This window comes from Erinaceus europaeus, chromosome 13 (assembly GCF_950295315.1).
Source record: "Erinaceus europaeus chromosome 13, mEriEur2.1, whole genome shotgun sequence".
Lineage (NCBI taxonomy): Eukaryota > Metazoa > Chordata > Mammalia > Eulipotyphla > Erinaceidae > Erinaceus > Erinaceus europaeus.
This window is the reverse complement of record NC_080174.1, coordinates 33,223,416-33,240,618: the sequence shown is the minus strand read 5'-3', so window position 1 is coordinate 33,240,618 and position 17,203 is coordinate 33,223,416. Positions and strand designations below refer to the sequence as shown.

Genomic DNA, 17,203 nt, shown 5'->3' with positions numbered 1-17,203 from the left:
CTTAGACACAAGTCAATACAGGCAATAGTGATCAGTAATTTGAAAAGTACTGATAAAGGGAACTCATAACATAATATATAAAATGGTTAAACCAACAAGAAGAAATATTGGAGAAATGAACCAGGACAAGAGTCCAACTAAAGGAACCTCAAAGGGTGAAGAACAAAATAACAAGTTCAACATCCAAACATTAGCTAAGGAAATAATCACAGGAGTGAGTAAAGAGTTTGAAAGAATTGTCATCAGAAATACAGGAACAACAAATAAGACTATGGAAGAAAACACTAATTATCTCAAGGTTATTAGAGAACTGAAAGCTGAAATAGCTGAGCTAAGAACACAACTAGCTGAACAAGGTAAAACAGTATCGGAACAGGGTAACAAAAGAGATGAACTCCAGAAAACAGTACAGGGGAGGGAGAATAGAAAAAATGAGGCTGAAGACAGAATTAGCAAGATCGAGGACAATTAGAGACAACTAAAAAAGAAGTAAGAGATCTCAAAAAGAGACTAAGAGATGCTGAAAACAACAACAGAGTCCTATGGGATGACTTCAAAAGAAACAAGATACACATTATTGGCTTACTAGAAGAAGAAAGAGAGGGAGAGGAAGAAAGCATTCTTCAGGCCATAATAGCTGAAAACTTCTCTAGTCTAGACAACATCAAAGACAAAGATTCAAGAAGCCCAGAGGGTACCAAACAGAATTAACCCAGACTTAAAGACACCAAGACATATCATACTTAGAATGGAAAGGAATAAGGATAAAGAAAGAATCCTGAAGGCTGCAAGAGAAAAACAAAGAGTCACCTACAGAGGAAAACCCATAAGATTAGCAGCAGACTTCTCCACACAAACACTACAGGCCAGAAGAGAATGGCAAGATATCTATCAAGTGCTCAATGAGAAAGGCTTTCAACCAAGAATACTATATCTTGCTAGACTGTCATTCAGACTAGATGGAGGCATCAAAACCTTCTCAGACAAGCAACAGTTGAAAGATTCACTATCACCAAGCCTGCCCTGAAAGAAGTTCTGAAAGGTCTCCTATAAAGAGCCAGACCACCATAAATATGCACTATCTACAAGAATGGCATTAAAATATCTTCAATTTGTAATAACAATAAATGTTAATGGCTTGAACTCACCTATTAAAAGACACAGAGTAGGAAGATGGATCAGAAAATAGAAACCAACAATATGCTGTCTACAGGAAACCCACCTAACTCAACAAGACAAACACAGACTTAAAGTAAAAGGATGGAAAACTATCAAACAAGCAAATGGCCCACAAAAAGGGCAGGAACAGCTATTCTCATATCTGACACGATAGACTTTAAAATAGATAAGATTAAAAAAGATAGGAATGGACACTAATTAATGCTCAGAGGATAAGTCAATCAAGAGGACTTAACAATTATTGACATTTATGCACCCAATGAGAAGCCATCTAAATACAACAAACGTCTACTGAAAGAGCTACAGCAATATATTAACAGCAACACAGTCATAGTATGGGACTTCAACACCCCACTCTCTCAACTTGACAGATCATCCAGGCAGAAAATCAATAAAGCCATAAGGGAGCTAAATGAAGAGATAGATAAACTAGAATTGTTGGACATTTTCAGAGTTATTCATCCCAAGAAACTGGAATACACATTTTACTCAAATCCACATGGGTCATTGTCAAGGATAGACCATATGTTAGGCCACAAAGACAGCATCAGCAGATTCAAGAACACTGAAATCCTCCCAAGCATCTTCTCAGACCACAGTGGAATTAAACTAACACTTAACAATCAACAAAAGACTAGTAATAGTCCCAAAATGTGGAAGCTCAACAGTACACTTCTTAACAACTTCTGGGTCAAAGAGGAAATAAAGGAAGAAATCAAAATGTTTTGAGAGTTCAATGAAAACGAAGACACAAGCTATCAAAATATTTGAGACACAGCTAAGGCAGTACTGAGAGGGAAGTTCATAGCCATACGAGCACACATTAGGAAACAAGAAAAAGCACAAATAAACAGCCTGACTGCACATCTTAAAGACCCAGAAGAAGAACAACAAAGGAACCCTAAAATAGCCAGAAGGACAGAAATCACTAAAATTAGGGCATTAAATAAATAACACAGAGAATAAGAAAACCATACAAAAGATCAAAAAAAGTAAATGTTGGTTCTTCAAAAGAGTGAACAAATCGACAAACCTTTAGCTAGACTCACAAAACAAAAAAGGGAGAAGACCCAAATAAATCAGATAGTAAATGAAAGAGGAGATATCACAACAGACATTGCAGAAATTCAACATATCATGTGAGGCTTCTATGAACAACTATATGCCACCAAGCTAGAGAACTTGAAAGAAATGGACGATTTCCTAGGTACCTACCAACTTCCAAAACTAAGTAAAGAGGAAGTAGATAACATGAACAGACCCATCACAGCTAATGAAATTGAAACAGTTATCAAAAATCTTCCCAAAAATAAGTCCTTGACGAGATGGTTTTACAAATGAATTCTACAAAACCTTCAAAGAAGAACTAATACCTCTACTTTTAAAAGTCTTCCAGAAGATTGAAGACACTGGCGTACTCCCTGCCATCTTCTATGAAGCCAACATCACTGTTACCAAAAGCAGACAGAGACAAAACCAAAAAAGAAAACTACAGACCAATATATATCTGATGAACATAGATGCTAAAATATTGAGCAAAATTCTAGCCAACCAGATACAGCAGTCTATTAAAAAGACTGTTCATCATGACCAAGTGGGGTTTATCCCAGGCATGTAAGGTTGTTTTAATATACGTAAATCAATTAATGTGATCCACCACATCAACAAAAGCAAGACCAAAAACCACATGGTCATATCAATTGGTGCAGAGAAAGCCTCTGACAAAATACAACATCCCTTTATGATCAAAACACTACAAAAAAATGGGACTAGATGGAAAATTCCTGAAAATTCCCTCTTAAACTGCTGGTGGGAATGTCAATTGGTCCAACCTATGTGGAGAACAGTCTGGAGAACTCTCAGAAGGCTAGAAATGCACCTACCCTATGATCCTGCAATTCCTCTCCTGGGGATATATCCTAAGCAACCCAACATATCCATCCAAAAAGATCTGTGTACACATATGTTCTTGGCAGCACAATTTGTAATAGCCAAAACCTGGAAGCAACCTAGGTGTCCAACAACAGATGAGTGGCTGAGCAAGTTGTGGTCTATATACACAATGGAATACTACTCAGCTGTAAAAAATGGCGACATCACTGTTTTCAGCTGATCTTGGATGGACCTTGAAAAAAATCATGTTGAGTGAAATAAGTCAGAAACAGAAGGATGAGTATGGGATGATCTCACTCTCAGGCAGAAGTTGAAAAACAGGATCAGAAGAAAAAAAAACCAAAAAAACAAGTAGAACCTGAAATGGAATTGGTGTATCGCACCAAAGTAAAAGACTCTGGGGTGGGGATGGGTTGGTGGGGAGAATACAGGTCCAAGAAGGATTCAGAGGACCTAGTATGGGTTGTATTGTTATATGGGAAACTGGGGAATGTTATGCATGTACAAACTATTGTATTTACTCTTGAATGTAAAACATTAATTCCTCAATAAAGAAAAAAATTTAAAGATGATAATGCTATTGTAACTAAAGTAAAATTTCAATTTTTTTTTTACTATTGGTTTAGCCATGCTTTACAAAATTACAGTATTTCAGGGGTACAATTTTACATCAACACATGTTAAGTATAAGTCACCACTACCTCCACCAATGTATTGTTTATCCCTCAACCCCATAATTACCATAGTTATGACAAACTCCAAGAAATAGACTGTTTACCCCCCACCCCTGTTCATTTGCTTTAGTATATCTATATTCCATATGAGCAAAACCATCTAGCAGTTGTCCTTCACTTCTTTACTTATTCACTTAGCATGATCACTCTCAATTCCTTTTTTTTTCTAAATGATACAACCTCTTTTATTTTAATTGCAGGATGATGTTTCATTGTATATATATATTCCAACACCCAGCAAAAAAAAAAAAAAAAAGGGTCAAGACCCCGACCCAGTTAAGGAGTGGGGCATGGTGGGGTGGAGAAAAGTGTTATAAACAATCAAACAAAGAGGAGTATAGTCATAGGCCCTTTGGGATGTAACTAAAATAGGCCTACTATCTACAAAATGGAAACCCTCCCCCCAAATATTCATCTGCACTATTCCAGCCTTTAGGTTCATGATTAGTCAACAGTTTGTTTGGCTTTATATGTTAACTCTTCTTTCACCCACCAGGTTCCAGATGCTACCATGATGCCAACCAGACTTCCCTGGGCAGACGACCCCACTATGTGTCCTGGAACTCCGCTTCCCCAGAGCCCTGCCTCACTAAGGAAAGACAGAGACAGGCTGGGAGTATGGATCGACCTGTCAATGCCCATGTTCAATAGGGAAACAATTACAGAAGCCAGACCTTTCACCTTCTGCATCCCACAGTGACCTTGGGTCCATACTCCCAGAGGGTTAATGAATAGGAAAGCTATCTTGGGAGGTGGTGGGATACGGAGTTCTGGTGGTGGGAATTATATGGAGTTGTACCCCTCCTGGTTTTTGTCAGTGTTTCCTTTTTATAAATAAAAATTATAAAAAAGAATAGAAGCAGTGCTGCAGGTGTCTCTCTCTCCCTCTCTATCTACCCCTTCATTCTTCTTGTCTCTATCAACTTCGGACTGTATCTAGAGACGCCAAGCTTGATAAGTTAACATTACAACACCAGTAATCTGGTAAGATAATTCCTAATGCATGGGATTACCTAGTTCCATTTCAAATGGCACATTTCCTAACAAAGTTACAGACCCTAGATAACGGAATCAATTCATAGCACCACCACAAGCCAATGCTGAGCACTGTTCTGGTGCTCTCCCCTCTCATTAAAATGAATAAAAATATTTAAAAAATAATAAAATTCACAAATATTTTGTGGAAAACCTATGAAATCTGTAAAAAGTCATTTGAACCAATAACTGACTACAGTGAATTAAAGAATCTGAAATAAACAAAAAACTTTTTGTCATCTATTTATATAATAGCAATGAACCATCAGAAAGTACTTATATAATAGCATCACATTCTGGAGAGTCATCAGAACTCTAGAAATGGACCCTATTTACAAAACTCTTATCCAAAAAGATCTATGCACATCAATATCCATAGCAGCTGTTTGTAATAGCCCAAACTTAAAAACAACCCAGATGCCAAATGATAGATGACTGGCTAAGAAAGTTGTGGTACATAATCACAATGAAGTATTATGCAGCTGTTAAAAAACAATGAGGTCACTTTCTTTGCAATATCTTAGTCATAAATTAAGGTATCATGTTGAGTGAGATAAGGCAGAAAGATAAAAATCAATACCAATGACCTCACTTATAGGTGGAATTTAAGAATAAAAGACAGTAGGGAGTCAGGCGGTAGCACAGCGGGTTAAGCGCATGTGGCGCAAAGCGCAAGGACCTGCATAAGGATCCTGGTTTGAGCCCCCGGCTGCCCACCTGCAAGGGAGTCACTTCACAGGAGGTGAAGCAGGTCTTCAGGTGTCTATCTTTCTCTCTCCCTGTCTTCCCCTCCTCTCTCCATGTCTCTCTGTCCTATCCAACAACGATGACATCAACAACAATAACTACAACAACAACAAAAAAAAAAACAAGGGGAACAAAAAGGAAACAAATATTTTTTTAAAAAAAGAATAAAAGACAGTAAGGGAGTACATAAAGTGAAACTTGGATTGGGTGTGGCATATTGCACAAAGCAAAGGACTCTGGGGAAAGACCTAAGAATCAGGATGAAGGGACATTGAAGTCCTGGTGTGTCTCCTAGACAGAAATCAAGGGAAGCAGAGAAGCTGGGCCTATGTGTTAAAATCTATACTGTAAACCATTAACCGCCCAATAAAATAATATATATACATATATTCTTATGGATAAATTTATTTTAAAATGTGTAAGAACAATATAGTGAAACAACAAAATACAGCTGAGACATTAAGTACCTAAATAAATATATGGTCTTCACAAATATAAAGATTCAATATGGTTAAGATATCACTTGTCACACTGATCTATAAATTCAGTGTGATCCCAATCAAAATGCTGCAGACATTTTTACAGAAGTTCTAAAATCAAAACAGAAATTAAAGGATCCTAGGTTATCCAAAACAACTCTGGAAAAGTACAATAATTAAGATAGTGTGATACTCATGGAATGGTAGCAACAAAGACTAATGGAATAAAACAAAAGGTCCAAAACTGACTCACATATATATGGGTCAACTGATTTTCAACAAGGAAGTAAAGGCAAGTAAATTGTGGAAAGGACAGTCTTTTTAACAAAAGGCCTGGGAACCACTGAATATTCATGAATAGGAGGAGATGATTCATACATACACACACACACATACAAAATAATTCAAGTGGAAAATAAGCCTAACAGCAAAGCCTAAAACTAAAAAGTCCAGGTGAATTTTTCCCGGAGAAAAAATTGAGACTTTGGGTTTAGGAAATATTTCAATAACACCAAAACCAGGAGTCATTAATATACATATAACATATGTATAAATATATACATATATATAAATATATGTATATGTAAAATGGGGAGGGATGGGGTAAAGTGGGCCTTGAAGACTTGATGTGCCCATGTGACAGTAACAGTACTATAAACCATAAACAGTGTTTTACAAAAAAATAATAATAAGCTAAACTTCACCAATATTAAGAACTTCTGTGAAGTATGAAGAACAGAATGAGAATAAGTCACAGTTGGGAAAATATACCTGTGAATTACATATCTGATAAAGAACTTCCATTCAGAAAATATAAAGACCCAATAAAAATAGCAATAACTGAACACATATTTAACCAGAGATCCAGAGATGTATATGCAGCAAATAAGCACAAGATATTTAACACTGTTAGTCATAGAAATACAAATGAATACTATATCAAAATACCACTATATACCTGTAAGAATGGCTAAACTTCAAAGGCTGACCATAGAAAGTATTACAGGATTTACTCCACTAGGAAAAAGGTAGAGAAATGTTGGAGGTATGGATAGACCTGCCAAAGTCCATGTCTGGTGAAGAATCAGTTGCAGAAGCCAAAACTCCCACTTTCTGCACCCCAAGGAAAATTTTGGTCCATAATCTCAGTGGGGGAGAAAAGACAGGGGAAGATGACTAAATGGCTCTGAACTCCAACTCTGTCAGGACTTGGGAGAGAAGAGGAAAAACGGAATGACATTTGGATGTAGTAATTGTGTGTGTGTGTGTGTGTGTGTGTGTGTGTGTGTGTGTGTGTGTGTGTGTGTGTGTGTGTGTGACTTAGAAGAGAAGATGGGGCCATAGAAAAAAATGGGAAAACATATACAAATATAGACAGATAGTTGTAGAAATAGTTAACTCACATCTGCAACATGAGGAGAACTACTGTAGCTTACAATTGAGGGATTGGGGATATAGAATTCTGGTGGTAGGAACAGCACACAGTTGTATCCCTGTTGTCTTGTAATTTTGTAAACCAATATTAAAATACTAATAAAAAAAAGTGTTGCAGAAGAGATGGAGGAACTGGCATTCTTATACCCTGCTAGAATGAAAGCAGTTTTGGATTTTCTTAAATTAAGAATACAGTGCCGGGGTGGCAGAGTGGAAACACACACTTGTATACAAGACTAGGTTCAATCTGTAGTACTGCATAAGCTGGAGTAATTCTCTAGCCTTTCCTTCCCAACATTACACTTTAGGTCTTCTCTCTTTCTCTCTCTCATATTCATAAATAAATGAACCTTAAAAGAAATGTACAATAGCTAGAAAACAAGACAACCCAAGCATCTAGCAATAGGTGAAAGAAGAAACTGTGCTATAATCGGTGCAAGGGATTGCAATGAACTATACAGTTAAGGGCAACAATGTGGATGAATCTCATAAAACTTAGGCCAAAAGGAGAGGATAGGAAGAGAGGCACACTGTATGATACCACTTATACAAAATTCTAGAAAAAGGTCATTAGCCTATAATGATACAAGTCACTGGTCACCTAGAAGCTAGAAGGGAAATACTAAGGGTATACAAGAGGTAGTAATTTCTAAGGAAACTTTGGGGTACGAAGCTTAATATCTGGACTATGGTAAAGGTTTCACAAGTTTAAGTATTTCAGTTAGGGCCCAGTAAAACTGGCAAAAAACTTGCAGTGGTAAAAGGGGCCTATAACTCTCAAGTGAACTCTTAATCACTGACTTTTTTTGGTTAAAGTTAACTCTATTATGGCCAACATGATTACAACAGTACATTTAAAAAAAAAAAACTGGAAGACTTCAACAGAAGTATGCAGAAGTAACTAAAATTTATAATTTATATTACAATATTTGAAGAGATTAATGGTTATTTGCAGGGCACTAGTGGGTTCTATACAAGTAAATTACATTTAAGGAAAGTAAACTGACAATTGTACCTTGATTTGTGCAAAGGGTCTTTCATAACCTCCAACATACAGAAGACCAACATTCTGAGGAAGTAATCTGCAAAGGGAAAAAAAAAGCATTATAAAATACTTTTCCTTAAATGTAAAGTTGTATAATTACCAATTTTTGTACGAGATAAATTCTTTAGGAAAAAAATTATATGCAATGGACATCTAATCTTTGACAAAGGGGCTCAAACTATTAAATGGGGAAAGCAGAGTCTCTTCAACAAATGGTGTTGGAATAAATGGGTTGAAACATGCAGAAGAATAAAACTGAATCACTGTATTTCACCAAATACAAAAATAAATTCCAAGTGGATCAAGGACTTGGATGTTAGACCACAAACTATCAAATACTTAGAGGAAAATATTGGCAGAACTCTTTTCTGCATACATTTTAACGACATTTTCAAAGTAATGAATCCAATTATAAAGAAGACTAAGGCAAGTATAAACCTCTGGGACTACATCAAATTAAAAAGCTTCTGCACAGTTAAAGAAACCACTACCCAAACCAAGAGCCCCCTCACAGAATGGGAGAAGATCTTTACATGTCATATATCAGACAAGAGTTTAATAACCAACATATATAAAGAGCTTGCCAAACTCAACAACAAGACAACAAATAACCCCATCCAAAAATGGGGGGAGGACATGGACAGAATATTCACCACAGAAGAGATCCAAAAGGCTGAGAAACACATGAAGAAAATGCTCCAAGTCTATGATTGTCAGAGAAATGCAAATAAAGACAACAATGAAATACCACTTCACTCCTGTGAGAATGTCATACATCAGGAAAGGTAACAGCAGCAAATGCTGGAGAGGGTGTGGGGTCAAAGGAACCCTCCTACACTGCTGGTGGGAATGTCAATTGGTCCAACCTCTGTGGAGAACAGTCTGGAGAACTCTCAGAAGGCTAGAAATGCACCCACCCTGTGACCCTGCAATTCTTCTCCTGGGGATATATATCTAAGCAACCCAACATATTCATCCAAAAAGATCTGAGTACACGTATGTTCTTGGCAGCACAATATGTAATAGCCAAAACCTGGAAGCAACCCAGGTGTCCAACAACAGATGAGTGGCTAAGCAAGTTGTGGTCTATATACACAATGGAATACTACTCAGCTGTAAAAAAAAATGGTGATTTCACCATTTTCAGCCAATCTTGGATAGACCTTGAAAAAATCATGTTGAGTGAAATAAGTCAGAAACAGAAGGATGAGTATGGGATGATCTCACTCTCAGGCAGAAGTTGAAAAACAAGATCAGAAAAGAAAACACAAGTAGAACCTGAAATGGAATTGGTATATCGCACCAAAGTAAAAGACTCTGGGGTGGGTGGGTGGGGAGTATACAGGTCCATGAAGGATTCAGAGGACCTAGTGGGGGTTGTATTGTTATATGGGAAACTGGGGAATGTTATGCATGTACAAACTATTGTACTTACTGTTGAAGTAAAATATTAATTCCCCAATTAAAAAAAAAAACGAAAAAAACTAGTATAGCCATAGGCCCTTTGGATTCTAAAAAAAAAAAAAAAAATGTATATGCAGTCATTTTTGCCTTTTGCACTACAAGATAGTAATTATAAAATATATGTCTTAATAGTTCAACAAGTGGGTAAATGTTAACAATGTAAACTTGAATGTAGAACACTTTAAATAACTGTAATTCTAGAACAATCACTCATAGTGTCTCTGGGGAAGGACTTAAAAGAATTATGTACGTACTAAAACAATCCATAAAACTTCCATTCAAGAAACATCCATTTCATATGAATATTATGCATTACTGGCGTTAATACAGAAATAGTTCAGTCAAAAGATATAACAGGAACACCAGATATGCAGATAGCCCTAAAACGGTGGTTCTGATTAAGTACAATAATGGAGTAGTTTGCCATTTGCAAAGTAGTGTAATAAGACATACTTGTTAGAAGAGGAAGCTAGAAAAGTATTCAGAAGCAGGTGGGATTTTAGCTTAGATTTAAATAGTGTGTAGGGAAAAGGAAGAAATGAAGCAAGATTTCACAATGGCACAGATTTGAGACAAAGTGTAGACAAACATGACTGGAACTGGGGATGATTTCATTGACAAAAATTCAAAGGTTGGGTATTCGATTTCACTTTATTATGGGATATAAAGAATCAAAGCAAGGGGAGGGTGACTGGAAGGCTCTGAACCCCAATTCTACCTGGACCTAAAATGTTTGTCATCAGGAGTCTCTGTTTTTATACTGAAACAATAAAAGGGAAGGGAATTGGAAAACACCAGAGGAAGTCAGGCCAGGCATTGTTTCTCTTATCTGAGAGAAAAGAGAAAAAAAAAAAAAAAAGAAAGGACACTTGAAAGTAGTAACAGGTGTATGTGACTTAAAAAAGGAAGTGAAGGCAAGGCCATAAATGTAAGTACAATGAGTACAATGACAGTTTCTGCTGGAAGGGGGTGGGGTACAGAACTCTGGCAATGGGAATGGTGCAGAATTATAATCCTATTATCTTATAATTTTGTAAATTACTATCACTAATAAAAATAAATCAAAGCAAGGCAAAAAACAATCCAAATCCAAAATAAACCCTTGGACTATGACCACTGAACTAGGTTACTGGAAAGGGAGAGGGGAAGCAAATAAAAGGATGGAGGCAGTCTAATGGATTGTAGTAGACAGAGGGACTGTTACTTTCCTGGTGGGCATGATGTGGGTAACAAACACTTGAAAAGATATAAAACTGCAATCCTAAACCACATCCAGGATTATAAACGAACATTTCATCAATTAGGAAAAAAAAAAATCAAAGGAATTTTTGATGGATTATGCCGGTGTAGTATAAGAGGTGCAGTTTTGAAAATAGCATAATCAGTGCGAATGATCTTATGTTTCTCACATATTTTTATCATAAATTGCTTCCAAACAGATAATGTGAGTAAATGGATACAAAGCCAGTCTTAGCATTATTGTACATAAAGAACATGAAGGGGAAAATAAGGCCTGCATTCTAGGTCTAAAATCACATAGCCAAGATATATATCGTCAAGAGTCTCGGTAATAAATGTTAATAGTATTTTGCGGCAGGTAAGAAAATTTTAGTTAATAATTCCTAAGATGACTGTAAGCTTTACTTTATGAACCTGAGACTATTAAGTATTAAGTAGATACAATAGTATCTAAAGTGGTGGTAGTGGGGGGGAGGAAATTCCAAATAAAATTCTCATTATACCATATTGGTCTAATAATGATAAATTTGAACATAAAATTATCATGTGCACCCTATAAATTTAGGTAGTTACTTCAAAATCCCTATGTCAACAATTCCAGAATATTCATTTACTTTAAATTCTCTGAACTAAGATGTCTTATTATCATTAGCAGTAACATTTGTAAGGCAGCTACTGATTCAGTCTAGCAAGACTGAAAAAATATAGTTTCAAGGGCTGGGCAGTGGCACACCTAGTTGAATGAACACATTACAGTGTGCAAGGACTCATCTCAAGCCTCCAGTTACCAGATGCATGGGGGAAGGAAGCTTCTCAGGTGGTAAGACAGTGCCGCAGGTGTGTTTCTATCTCTATCTCCCACTTCCTGCTCAATTTCTATGAGTCTCCAGGAACATTCTCTGATCCCTACATTCATTGGAAAATGAAGTAAAGACCAACGAAAATAATATTAACAGTTGATTAGCACAATTCTGAATTAAACCCATTTATCAAAATAGCTAAAGTTAGGAATGTGATAAGTGTGTAAAATATCTTACATAATATTAAAGGTTATAAATATGAATAAAGGCACTTTTCACTGCAAGTAAGTGAAACATACAAAATCTAACCAACTGCAACTGTCAAATAGTTAATTTCTCAGACATCATTTGACAAATAAATTAACCCAACCAACAAATCTTTAAATCTCTCACAAATCATTGCTAGTATCACAAGTTTAATGCTAGTTATATATAGCAATGGTAATTTCTTTCCTAAATAACGCATGTGCACAAAAGTCTTTACAAACTCTGTATTGTTACTGTAATACAAATAATAAGCATATTTATATTTTAAATAGTGCTCTGTCTCATTAATGAACCTATCATTCCTTATAAATTATATTGTCAACATTATTCATAGGTTTTAAGATGTATCATAAATTAAAGGCTTGCTAATTGTAAAAAACAAAAACACTTTGAGGACACAAATTCCCACTTTTAAAATGCAATACTTAAACATTAAAATTATTTTACTAAACTATATATAAAATTGTCAAATAATAGGCAACATTTTGTCATAAGAGGACATTTGTAAAAATACAGCAATCTCTCATTTGAAATCCCAAGAGTATGGCATTAATTCAGCACTGATAGATATATTTTTATGTATACATTGAAACAGAAACCCTAACTCATTTAGCACCAGAAAATTGTTTTGCCCTAAAGCTATGTGAACATTAATATAACCTTTGTAATAAATGCCAATAAGCCTTAAAATATTTGCTTGTAACTATATGCTCTATAGTTTGGCTACCAAAGAGGAAAGCTGTGGTAAGAAGGTACCACTGAGGTGAGGATGGGGTCTATCACAACTTCCAAAAACAGAACTAATGTGCATTTTGCTTCAACTTCCCTACTACACAAAAAAGATGCAAATTTACTTCCAGAAAATTTTCACACAAGAGGAAAAATAAAACGTATCAAATAACAAACTAAACACTTTAAAAGAAAAACCTCAAATTTACCATAAATTGATAATATATCAGACATAGAAAAACTGATTTTAGAAGAAATTGACACTATATTTACTTTAAATTAAGAGCTTAAATGAAAGGGGGTCTTTTAAAAAGAAATAAGCTAAATAACTCAGCTTTATTGTCTACAAGTCATAAAGTGTAATACCCACAACAGTAATAATATGAACTGCAATAAAAGAAAATCCTGAAAAAAAACTTTACAGTATCTTGAATACAAACTTACATAAAATCTTATTTATTAATATTGGGCTACTGGAAAAGCCATGATGCATTTTTGCATAGAAAAATACACTGTGATTTATCTGACAACCAAATATAAGAGCAAAAATCTGACTAGACAGTTCTCTAAGGAAGATATTTAGATAGCCCAGATACATGAAAAGATGTTCCACATCAGTTATCATCAGGAAAGTGCAAATTAAGATCACAGTAAGATACTACCTCACAGCTGAGAGAATGGCCCATATCAACAAAACAGGAAGTGATCCTGGATGGGGGTTAAATAGGTGGTGGTTACATGAAATACCATTAAGTTCTATATTATGTTTGATATACATTGCTGTGTTACATTTCATAACATAAAAAGGAAAAAGAAAAATACATGAAAAATTAGTAAGACATTGAGAGTGGCTCTTAAATGAGTGTTACAATAATAATTATTATATTAACATATTTTAATGTTCCTATATAAGTAGATGGTTATTTTAAGAGATGAGCTTCCAGGGAAAGTCATTCAGCCCCTTCTTAGTATCTGAGCTACATATTCTATGACATAAATATAAAGACACTGAACTGATCTTATGAAAGAATAATGATTTTTAAAACAAAGACATGAGAGCTGGTGAAATAGCTCACCTGGATAGTGTGCTGATTTGGCATGTGTATGATTCAGGTTTAAGCCTGAACCCCACAAAATTAAAGTAAGTTCCAATGTGGAAGTTTCAATGCTGTGGCACCTTTCACTTCTCTCTCTCTTCCTATCTAAAATAAAGTAAAATTAAAGCATTAAAAAATGGGGGGGGGCATTGAGAAAGGGGGAACAAAAGTATATTAAGAATGTATTGACAATTTGCTACAAGTCAAGATTGAGTCTGGATTAAGCCCCACTCAAACTAAACAACCAAAATATAAAAGTGTACAATGGTTTCCCAGAGTTGCACAACATGCAATCCAGGAGTGGTAGGTAGGACTAACTCTGTTAATGCAAGGGGTGAGACAGAGAACAATAAAGTTTAAATATTTACTATCTGTTCCTTTAGAGAGAGAGAGAGAGAGAGAGAAACAGAGAGACGAAATCAAACTGCCAACCACCACTCTATAGAGATTTGTCTTTTTTTTTTTTTTTGCCACCACCACAGGCCACCTCAATGATAGTCAAAGGCACTGCCTACATTATGAACGCACTAAGTGTCAGAGAAGGGGAACTGAGCCATATAAGTCATCAGGGTTTTCTTTGCTTCTGTCCTTTTTAAGGGAAGAGATGATAAGAACCAACAAAATGCTCAGGATAATCTGTCATCAGTCTCACATTAGCCCAGGCAATCATGTTGAATATTTCTCTCCTTTACCATATATTTTTATTTCTTATTATTTCCAGATTCCATTCTTAGCTTTCTTTACTACTTATTTCATTTTTTATTAATGAGAGAGAGAGAACACCAGACCTAAATATTTGCCTTATAGAGAGCAGTTTGATATTGTTATACAATAAAACACAACTCAGCTATTTTTTAAAAAATAAACTACTGTGAGAATATCAGAAACAATAACAACAAATGCTGGAGAGGATGTGGAAGGAAATGAACTCTTGTGCACTACTGATGGGAGTGGAAATTGGCTCAACTCCTGTAGAGAGAAGTCTAGAGACCTCTCAGAAGGCAGAAATACCTTATGACCCTACACTATGGCCTACCAAATGACCTTCCAATTCCTATCCAGGGGATATATCCTAAGGAACTGAATACACACATCCAAAAAGATCTCTGTATACCTATGTTCATAGCAGCACTATTTGTAATAGTCAAAACCTGGAAGCAACACAGATGTTAAACAACAGAAGAGTGACAAAGAAAACTGTGTGTGTGTGTGTGTCAGCTCTATTAAGAATAATGAATTCACCTTCTTTACCACATCTTGGATGGAACTTGGAAAAAAAACTCATGTTAAGTGAGATAAGTCAGAAAGAGAAGGATGAATATAGGATGATCTCATGGACAGAAGTTGAGAAATCAGAACAGAAAGGGGAAACACAAAGTAGAAATTAGAATGAGTTTAGTGTACTGCATCAAACCAAAGAACTTGGAGGGTGATGAGGCTTTTAGGTCCTAGTGCTTGGTGGTGGAGGAGGACCTAGGCAGGGGGTTAGTGTTTTTGCAGAAAAATACTAAATTTAACACATGAACCAACAACTGTATTTTCTGTTGATAGTAATTGAAAAAATTAAAAGTTTCCACATGCTTTGGCAAAGGGGCAGAGACCAGCTACTCATGATGGCAAGGAGCCATGACTCTTAAAGCTGAGTTATCAGTGCTCACTATACAAGTTCATTTCCGAGGGCAAGAGCATGGCAGGTCCCAGGAGAAGGAGAGCAGGCGAAGAGCAGCAGGAACAGAAAATGATTTCCAACAGACACTGTCACAAATAACTTCCTGTACACCCAAAATCCCTTGTGGGTTTGCATAAGTCTATTGTATGCTTGTCAGGCTGATGCCATCAATATGCTAACTATGTTCATAGTCCAACAACTGTTTACTATAAACCACTAATCCCCCCTAAAAAAAAAAAAAGACTATGATGAATGTAACACCACAGATGATATTAAGGTAAAAACAAGTCAGAAAAGGGGGAGGGCAAAAGACAGATGTAGCCTATATAGCATTCTTCCATTTATACAAAATTCTCGAAAACAAACAACAAATAGATGGTATGGGGTGGTGGAAAGGAAGCATAGGAGAAAGAGGAAAGAAGAAATGAGAAAAGGGCAAGAAATCTGTGAAGACTTGTTCATTATCTCATTCTGAGAATGAGGATTTCATAGGTACTAACTGACCAAATTGCATTCTAACTGTGTATAGTTTATTACTTTCCAATCTGAATAAAGCTGTAAAAATGTACCAACTTCATCTTCCAATATTTATCGAATATATTTTCGAAAGAATGTATACAATTGCTGACAGGTCTTATAACAAATTTGAGTCTACAGCCACCAGGTTCCAGATGCCATCAGGATGCCGGCCAGGCTTCCCTGGACTGAAGACCCCACCAATGTGCCCTGGAGCTCCACTTTCCCAGAGACCCACCCTACTAGGGAAAGAGAGAGGCAGACTGGGAGTATGGACCGACCAGTCAACGTCCATGTTCAGCGGGGAAGCAATTACAGAAGCCAGACCTTCCACCTTCTGCAACCCACAATGACCCTGGGTCCATGCTCCCAGAGGGATAGAGAATGGGAAAGCTATCAGGGGAGGGGATGGGATATGGAGATTGGGTGGTGGGAATTGTGTGGAGTTGTACCCCTCCTATCCTATGGTTTTGTTAATTTATCCTTTCTTAAATAAAAAATAAATTAAAAAATAATTCTAAATTGATACACTCTAATCATTCTGACTGAATAGCCAATTATTCAAAGAATTACCCAAGGAAATATGAAGAAGAATACTTTGACAAGTGGATTTTAATAGGCAAGTTTCTAAACAGCTCCCTGCCTAGTTTGTTATCTAATCATACAAAGAATTATTCTGACTTAATTCTATGTTCAAAAGGGGGAAAAAAGAATGCTTTATGTAGAGAGCAGGTTCAAATAGAAATGTTAGCTCCATATTTAAACTTTCAGGTAAAACCATTTGAGTCATCATCATCATCATAGCTACAAGTTTTCGTCTGTTTGACATTGACCAAATGATGCATGTGTGAAGCATGCAGGCTAGTAGGTTAAATG

At 36.1% G+C, this 17,203-nt stretch overlaps 1 protein-coding gene across 2 annotated transcripts in view; it reads right to left on the bottom strand.

Annotated features, from left to right (window-relative positions):
* The window catches only part of RNGTT (RNA guanylyltransferase and 5'-phosphatase), a 301,664-nt gene that overhangs the window by 58,093 nt on the left and 226,368 nt on the right, over positions 1 to 17,203 (bottom strand). For both annotated transcript variants that reach the window (XM_060205495.1, XM_007533539.3), the window contains one exon: positions 8,517 to 8,583. In XM_060205495.1, the coding sequence (XP_060061478.1) occupies positions 8,517 to 8,583 (67 nt within the window). The remainder of the gene's footprint in view (positions 1 to 8,516; positions 8,584 to 17,203) is intronic.